Source organism: Podarcis liolepis (genome assembly GCF_965112155.1).
Source record: "Podarcis liolepis genome assembly, chromosome: 2".
NCBI classification, from domain to species: Eukaryota; Metazoa; Chordata; class Lepidosauria; order Squamata; family Lacertidae; genus Podarcis; species Podarcis liolepis.
Genome location: NC_139555.1, coordinates 53,277,433 through 53,286,584, shown reverse-complemented (window position 1 = coordinate 53,286,584; position 9,152 = coordinate 53,277,433). Strand labels below are relative to the sequence as shown.

Genomic DNA, 9,152 nt, shown 5'->3' with positions numbered 1-9,152 from the left:
TTCCCACATCAACTGTTTTATTGTCACTGTCCCCTTAAGAGTCCTGGATACGTTTCTTCTGCTCTGTCCCCTTTATTATCGATGACTTTGATGGGAAGTTGGTGTCCGTGTTTAAAATAACCCCCCTGCACAGCAGGGATAGATTGTTCATAGTAACTTTGGTTCCTTGCCTGGCATACCTTTACTCAATCGACTGAATGTGGTTTGCTTGCTGAGTCTTCACCATAAAAAATAAAATAAGAATCCTAGTGATATATGCTGATGGCATATTTGTTTCCCTCCTTATAGAATGTTATTAAGTGCAGCATATCTTGTAGCTTTAGACAGGGAACTGTCAAGTAACAAATCTTGAAGTAATGGCTTAAAACTACATGGTGGGTGTGGTCTCTCAGTGACAGAGTGTCGCTTTGTTTTGCAATGGTTGTAAACAGTGTTCTCTTCTTCGTGTGTTTGGAAGCATCTGCCCTTTGAGGACTTTTCTGTATAGTCAATCGCTCTACAAAGCAAGAGAAAAGCATGTCTGGTAAAAGGGGACCATGCAAACGACCTCCCTAATTAAAGAGTAGTACCCGCTTCCAGTCTCTCTGCTCTCCCCTCTCCTTCCATCTCCTCCCTCTTCTAAGCATCTCTGGACCATTTACATGGCTCTAAGGTAATGCCCAGCTAGGCCCTCTCTTGCCCAGCTGGCAGCAATCATGGCTACACCTGATCGTGGTGCTGGCTGGTAAGCAAACAGCACCCACGTGTGATGTCATCACAGTGGGCAATGACACTTGTGACCTTCCTGGCTCGTCTCCCACACCAGTTTGGAGAGAGTGGGGCATAGTGGCGATTGCTGGCAGCTTGCTACAACCTATACAAATCAAAGTAAAATGTCAATTGTTAACAAGGAGACTTGAAAAGCAACCAGACATGTGTCTTCCTTTATATTTATTTAGAAGACACCAATCTTTAAATTTAGAATTTGGGGGTATTTTTTCTACTTCGATAGTGTCTTCAAAGACAGTTCAGTCTAGGTGAGTATTAGTTTATTATACTCTAAAGACATAAAGAGAAGTCAAACCATGAAATCTTTTGTTGTTGTTGTTGTTCTGCATCTTAAGCTAGTCACTCCAAATGATGACTTACGGTTCACACTCTATATTACCAAAAGCTGGTGCTATGGAAAATAATGAGGGAAGGATTGCTGGACAGAGGACAAAGGTTAGAACCAACCAATAATATATTCTGGACAAAGGCAACATTCCACATTTCCTTAGGGTCACCACACATTACAGCAACCATCTAATGTAAAGTCTGAGTGCAATAAATGTGTTTACAAACACATACAACAGAAAGGTCCACTCAGGGAGCTGAGATTGGCTGCAACTTCCTGTGGAAAACTCAAGTTGGCCTCTGCATAATGTATGAAATGGCCCTTTGTAGAAGGTCTGAAACACACTTGATTGATCTTGTTTCTGGATCAACATTGGTTTAGATATTCAGCTGTGCTGCTTTGGATAAGAACCTGGAAAGAGGTATGTGTGTGGCTTAGTATTTTAAGGGAAAACAAAGAAAGCAGTCTTACCTTTCAAGAGGCACATTTGACATCAAGGCCAAAGAATAAAGGCAAGAGAGAAGAACAAGAACAGAAAAAGAAACTGCAGAGGAAGAGGAAAAGAACACATTATTTTTCGGGGATATAATATTTATTTTCACTATGATGTATGTGATAAGCATCTAACTCCATTAGACATGTGATTACAATGATTATACTTCCAGTAAACCTTTTCTCCTGGAAGTGATACATCACTTAGACTATAGGGTTGCATCCATTTTGTTAACATTTAACTGGCACAAATCATTATTAAAGGCCTCATGCTTAGTAGCTTGGCAGATTTCCATGGAAATCAGCCTGTTAGGCTGACTTTGAATAGTTGGGGATTTATGATCTGATAAAGAAGTGTGATCTCAGATGCACATGTAGGAATCAAAATTCATGTCACTGAAAGGACCCAATTTGAGGGCACAAGAATGGGTGCTGAAGTGCAATTTTTATTTCCTTGGGTGCACTGGAGCTCCCATGTCTTGATCACAACACAGGGTTAGAGTGGAAGACTGGACAGCCTGTATAAATCTGTACTAGCAAAATGACAGAATGATTCATTTTGTTCATGCAAAAATAGTAAATAGGGAAAGCCTTTGTATTATGAACATCAACTATTCGTGCTTAACCATGATGGAAAATCTTTTGGGTTGATTCTTTTCCCTGAAACGATTTCCAGCATGATGGCATAGGTGGATTAGTGCCAATATTTTGCTTTGATTTTCACACAGAGATTAAAGGCTGGATGGCTTCTTCAGTTAAAATCCATTTGCTGCTCTGAAGTGCACTACCAGCTGTCTGATTCATTAACAGGAAGGAAAAAAAAATCCGATGAAGGGTAGACTGACTTAAAAACAAAAACGGCTCTTGATCAGCCATTACACAAATATGGGCAAATCTGCAAGTCTGAATCACAACTAATATCTCAGGCCAGTGTTTCTTTCCCTTTGTAAATTTTAAAATAGGATAGCAGTAAATAGACACTAGTGCTGAGCTGAAAGTTATTTAAAGAACATTTTTTTCACTCATCCTGGAGGGTTGGAAGGTATCCTGAAACTTATTTCTCCTTCCATAGTCCTCTATCACTTTTCTCCAGTGTTGGAGTGATTATGTACTTGTTGCTGCAAAGCACAATTATTCTTCAAAGTTCTTCTCTACCTAGAAGATGCCAAAGTCAGGGTTTTTTTGCTCCTGCCCTCATTCTGATGGTCTCAGCCTGAAGCCAAATCAAAGTAAGGGCAGGTACAGAAAGTTTTCAGCCCTTACTCTTATATCTTCTAGGTGGGGAGGAAACAAAATAGCATCCAGTAACAATGGGGAGCAAGAACCATTCTTGCTGGGTAGTGGGGCATATTCTTTACACCTGTTCACATGTTCATTTCGAATATCCACAATGAGTCATGGGGGCACTGAAGTGAAGGAGGGAGTATTTTGGCTCAGCTCTATCAGAAACAGCTGATTTCCAATAGAAAGGCAGAGGTTTACAGAAAAGCCTCTGCAAAATTTCATGGAGTACAATCTGTAGAGTAAAAAATGCAAAGCAACAGAACAATTAATTAACACCAATTATACTTAATAAACCTGAAAGGAACACATAAAATATTAAACTATCTAGGCTTCTACACATTTTAAAATATGTAAATAACCAACCTTTTCTTCTAAATCCTTGATCTGTCTCTTCTGGATGTCAGTTTTATCTTCTAAATCTCTGATCCTCTAGAAATAAAATGCACACATAAAAAGAGAAAGAAACTTTAGGTTTGCTGAATTTTGACAGAGAAAATACCATTTTAGATTTCTAAATTAAGAACTTGTATTGATGGTGAGCAGTTAATGTGCACTCTACTTACAGTGCAATCTGATACCTGTCTACTCAGAAATAAGTCCTATTTCAATATTCCAGGTAAGTGAATATACGATCACAGACTCAAAATGTCAAAAATAAGTTTGGGTTTCCTTAATTTCTGCAAGTGAGTAAAGCATGTACTTACTTATTTACCACTTGGAGTTCCTCTGGACAACCTGTTTATTGAACTTTCATTCTAATTTGCTTGTGGGATGTTTATTTTGTAAATCATTGGTTCATTTCCCACTTTTCAATGCATTACTTTCCTAACTGCAAAAAACCCATTTCTTTTTTTAAGTAGGTCTGTTGCACTAGGGTGACAGAGTGCTTTTATTCTTTAATTGTGTGAACCCAAATTTCCTGGTATGATTCCATCTTGTGAAATACTGCCAGTCTGGAGGTGCCTTATGTAATGCAAAACCCACGGGTCTACCTGATTTGTTGCTGGTGTTTTACAGGGCAAATGCATTGGCCATGAAACAGTGGATAACAATGCCAATTTTTGCAAGATAAAACCTAATAGTATTTCTTCTGAATCTCACCTGATGTGCCTGCTGAAGCAACTCCATTCTCTCCTGCAAGATCTGGCAATCATATTCTCTGCTTTTTCTCAGCATCTGCCGTCTTAATTTTTCAACAGCGGTCCTAAGTTCCTCCTGCTGCTTCTCACTGAGCAGTTCTCCAAACTTGATCACTGTTTCTTGCTGCAAAGCGTTGTACAAAGTGGCTTCAAGCTCCTGGATTCTCTAAGCAATGGAAGAGGAAAAGGTGTATAACCTCACACTAAACCACTTGGGTAGGTATAATCCTGAGTTTCCTTAACATGCATATGTTTAAAAACTATGATGTGGAAGAACAAGGTGGCTAGACTGGAGGAGTCAAAATGAAAACGTAAAGTTTGTGATAGTTTTTTGTCTCTCTCTCTTTCTTGGTGTGTGTCTACACATATGTGTATGTATAGTGTATTAATTAGCCTCTAGAATTTGGTGAATGATAACAATTCTACATGAAGGTCTAAAATCATCTACCTGCCTACCCACTTAGATGTACTGTAGTGAATGCTTACAGTCACATTTAGATTTTCCCATTCACTTCAACAGCAGATGTAACCCTGCACAAAGGGTTTCCCATATGCACCCTTTTCTGCTATTATGCCCACGGAAGCTCCATGTAGGCAATGGAGCTTTCGCATATGCAAGATACCCATAGCTCAGGCTGATTTCTTTCCCTCCCACCACCACAACAGGGAAAATGTTCTACCTTCTAAAAACCCAAAAACACAGACACAATTCCAACTGCTGACATGAGAATGTACCCCCAAATACATTGAGGTGCATGTAATCAGTGTTCTGAGATATATGTTCTGGAGTTCATTCCTGCTCTTGCTTTCAACTTACCATATAGGCCTGGTCAAGAGCTTGTTTCCTGTAGTCCAGTTCTTCCTCTAGATAACCTTTTATTTTACAGAACTGCTCCTACAATGAAGGATGATTTTGGGAAAAAAACAAACAAAACCACAAGTTAATTATTCAAAAGCTGTAGCAAAGGACACATTTGATGCTCAGAATCATTCAGGAAATAAATAATAAAATGTGTGGTGTATGTATGGGACAAAGATTGCAACAATTACAAGGTCTAGTTTATGTTTTTTTCCCCTACCATGTCACTCTCCAGCTCCATCATCTTCTGGTGCAGAGCTGCCTCAGCCCCTTCAATCTGCTGTATCCACTAGAAAAAGGAGCAAGGCCAAAAAGTTATTTGCATCTTTTTTTCATTACTCTTGTCAAAACAAGAAACAAAGGAAATAGGAGCCTTCTGAAGGGCTTTCTCTTTCAGCAGCAGTAAAGGCAGTTAATGGTATTCTAACAGATAACAGCACTGATTTTACTGACCTGTAATTCTATGCATTTGTTATCTATTAATCTTGACATTTCTTTCCTATTTCCTTCCTCCCAAAGAAGCCCAGGGCAGCAAACAACAAAGCAGCAAACCATCACAATGAAATAATAGAATGAAACAGAACATTTAGAACTTTGGGTTTATGTGTTTTTGTATTGTAGTTGTGGCTCAACCTGTAACCCGTAAGGATGTAAGTTTTCATAATGTGGATAAATAAATATCTTACTTTAGTTGTTTGCCATTAATTTGTATAAAGTGTTGGACTCGGATCCATACCTCTTTCTTCCAAATGTGGTAGGAGGCTGTGGCTGCCCAGTGGTTTTAAAAAAAGAAACCCCTAATCACAGACATTTTGTTCACATCTCAAGCACTGAAAACGTGGCCTAGGGTAACAGTGGGGAACCTCTATGGCCCTCCTGAAGTTGCTAGACTACACCTCCCATTAGCCCAGACCATTGGCCACGATGGCTGAGGTTGAAGGGAGATGGAACCCAGCAATATGTAGAAGTCTACAAGTTACCCAACCCTGTCCAAGAGCCAAGTCCAGGCAAGTTCTATTTCTTAACCACTTGTGCAAATTCTTCCAAGTCTGTTCTTGTGGATATTTCCATCTTCCCAAACCTAAGTCTTCTATGTTTGAGATATTTTTTCCTGGATACCCCATGTTTGATGTTGCTCATCTTTTCCCATTCAAAGGGCTGAGTGGTTCTGCTCCTGCTCAGAGCTCATCAGTTTATCATTTACAGCACAGGCAGAATCAGTGCCAGGAAGCCATGGCACAGCAGAAGAGCATCTGCTTTGTGTGCAGGTGGTCCCAGGTTCAATCCCTGCCAGGTAGGATTGGGAGAAAACCATGTCTGAAAAATGATGGAGGGCTGCTACCAGTCAAATGTAGACAATACTGAGCTAGATGGATCAATGGTCTCAGTATATGGCTATGTCCTATGTACCCAACTGCGGGCCTGTTCTCCATTTAAAGGGCAGTCTGTGTTAATGTGAATCATTCGTGTGTGCATCATTCTGGGTAGCAAGCTCATCATTTCAAGGACAGACTCTGCTAGCTAAAGTGCACATTGCTCATTAATCTGTTGTTATTCACAGAGTAGGAGCTTTCAGGCCAAGCAAATTGTCATTTATCTGAACAATGAAACGCTGGTTTTTACTCTTAACTGTAATGAACTCTTACTGGAACTAGAATGTTAAAGTAAGCAGTGCCTTGGGCAACTGAAAGGTAGTAAACAGTCACAAAATAAAATGATTTGTCTTATATCCGAGAACCAGGCCAACCTGAACAACAGGATTGATGAATGAAATTAGTTTAAAAACAAACAAGCAGGAACAAACTAATGTTTCCTTTTGTGGAGAATGCACCTGAATCATATTTTACTCTTATCCATTCTTTCATATGAGAATACAACATACTTTTTGACAGACAGATAATATTTCAGCCTCCCCCCGTCATTCTGTGCTACATTGCTTTCCAATTAATAGCTTAAATTTATGTACACTTAAAGATACCAAGTGCCCCAAAAGTACCTTTTCTGCCAGGGACAACACGGTGCTAGCTTGAATTATGGCCACTTGCTCTTCATTTCTTAAATTCTGTAAATTTCAAAAGGCAAAAGATCAAACTGAGAAAAGCAGCAGTCGTTTGCTAAATAGGTACTCTCTCTCTCTCTCTTTGAGGGAGAGAATTCAGTTTCAGTTTCTCCTATAATCCAATACATCTTAGTATCTTAGTATTCCCATGCCCCAATGGACTTTCGCCATTCACTTAAGTGGAGGAAGCAGTCTTGTGTACAGGCAATGCGATGCACTGTGCAAAATCACATTCTCTCTTCAAATGAATGGGGAAACATGCCTACATGGATATTACAGTCTGCAGTGAGCGCAGTGAACTCTGTATCAGAGACAAAAACTTTCTTATCCACAAAAGGCCAGTCTTTGTAACTGACAGAAATATCTCCAAAATGCACAATTGGGCAATACCTTTCTTGAAAACCAAGCATCTCAGACAAAGTTTTCTTCCCTGTTTATCTATTTTCTTTGGTTGTTTTTTTAAAAACCCTTAATAAAAACTAATTTGAAAAAAAGAGATTACGAACAAAAAAAAGAGATTGCTTTCCTCTTTGATAAAAACAGGTTGCTACATTACTCTGCAGTTTTACAAGTTTCCCTTGTGGTGCTGTACATAATATGAACTTGTCAGGTATGCATATCACTTACCCCATTGTCACCCAAGATGTCTAACTGTTTTATAAGATCTGGAATGCTAACATCCTGTTTAAAAAAAACCAAAACACTTATTAAGAACAGAAGGATCAAGGCTTTTCACAGTCAGTATAATCAACAAAACTAGAGTGCTTAAAATCATATCCAGCTCTACAGTCGACCACACTTCATTCATAAAAGCGAAACTCAAGTGTTCAATGAACTTTGGGAAGAGCTCATCAGGGTTGGGCCCACTGATCCTGTGCCCAACTCCCTTGAACTCAAAAGTCACATGTCTTTGCATGTACACGGACTAATGAAGGGTCATGGATTAAATGTACACTGTATGCAAATGAGATCCTTGAATGTGCTTAAATTGGGATCACCATAATATTAACTCCGTTCGTATCTTCATGTCTTTGTTTGTACCTAGACAAACAATTTAACAACTGAAATTAATTCCAAAAGGAAGACATGATCTTTCCTTGTTTTAGTGAATCCATGCTAACGTACCTTGACACCTTCTTTCATGCAGTAGATCTGCAGAGCACTTACACCATCAGAGAATGGGTGGATTTGTAGATTAAACGGTGGAGACCTTCTTTCTCTTTCCTTCAAGTAAAATGTAAGAATTATGTAAGAATTAGAAGAGTTACGTACATTGAGCAGATGAAAACTTTGCTTTTTTACCTTGTTCAAGCAATTTGTTCTTCATCCTTTAAAATGAAGCGACAAATATACAGCTGAGCTTTAGCGTTTATGTCAGATATATGCTGTACGTTTGTTTGTTTGTTTTAATGTATGTTTGTAAGCCGCTTTGAGTCTTTGTAAGAAAAGCGATCAGTAGGTTCAATAATAAACAACAGGGGTTTTTTTTGAGTAAGCGGCATTTAAATTTACTAAATAAAAAATAAAAATCATGAGAATGTTAATCTGAAATGAAATATTTGGGTTACCAAATGCCAGTAAGAATGTTCTCAAAAATATGCACTGACTTTATTTATCTGTTCTTACAATATTTAAATTCATTAAATATTATTTATTAAATATTATACAAAGCAGGGGGAACCCATCTGCTATTAATGGTATTGTCAAAATTTATCAAATAAGACTACAGTGGTGCCTCGCAAGACGAAATTAATTCGTTCCGCGAGTTTTTTCGTCTAGCGAATTTTTCGTCTTGCGAAGCATGGTGTCGGAAAAGTTTTGGAAAAGCTTCAAAAATACCAAAAACCTCAAAAAAGGCTACCACACCGCGTTCTATGAGTTGCACCTCGAAGTCAAGTCGCAACTGTATTAAGGGTGCTAAGAAAAAGGAAACAAACTTGCAAGACGTTTTCATCTTGCGAAGCAAGCCCATAGGGAAATTCGTCTTGCGAAGCAGCTCAAAAACCGCAAAACCCTTTCGTCTAGCGCATTTTTCGTCTTGCGAGGCATTTGTCTTGCGGGGCACCACTGTATTCATATGTGACAGGTCTGGAGCCTGTTATTTATTCTGGATTAGCTGATCTACACTAAGAATGCATGCTCTGGTAAATTTCTCAGTGGGACACTGTACTGGGGAATTCCTGAAATAGCAAGACCAAGCTTGAATGTGGTGCACTGTCTGTA

At 38.9% G+C, this 9,152-nt stretch overlaps 1 protein-coding gene across 4 annotated transcripts in view; it reads right to left on the bottom strand.

Annotated features, from left to right (window-relative positions):
- The window catches only part of JAKMIP2 (janus kinase and microtubule interacting protein 2), an 85,674-nt gene continuing 76,522 nt past the window's right edge, over window positions 1–9,152 (bottom strand). For 3 of the 4 annotated variants that reach the window (XM_083484015.1, XM_083484016.1, XM_083484017.1), the window contains 8 exons: window positions 8,055–8,153; window positions 7,557–7,610; window positions 6,867–6,932; window positions 5,091–5,159; window positions 4,829–4,906; window positions 3,974–4,177; window positions 3,236–3,301; window positions 1–1,640 (listed from right to left, as the gene is read on the bottom strand). In XM_083484015.1, the coding sequence (XP_083340141.1) occupies window positions 1,590–1,640; window positions 3,236–3,301; window positions 3,974–4,177; window positions 4,829–4,906; window positions 5,091–5,159; window positions 6,867–6,932; window positions 7,557–7,610; window positions 8,055–8,153 (687 nt within the window). In that variant the 3' untranslated portion in view covers window positions 1–1,589. The remainder of the gene's footprint in view (window positions 1,641–3,235; window positions 3,302–3,973; window positions 4,178–4,828; window positions 4,907–5,090; window positions 5,160–6,866; window positions 6,933–7,556; window positions 7,611–8,054; window positions 8,154–9,152) is intronic. The other variant, XM_083484014.1, reaches the window with a different exon arrangement.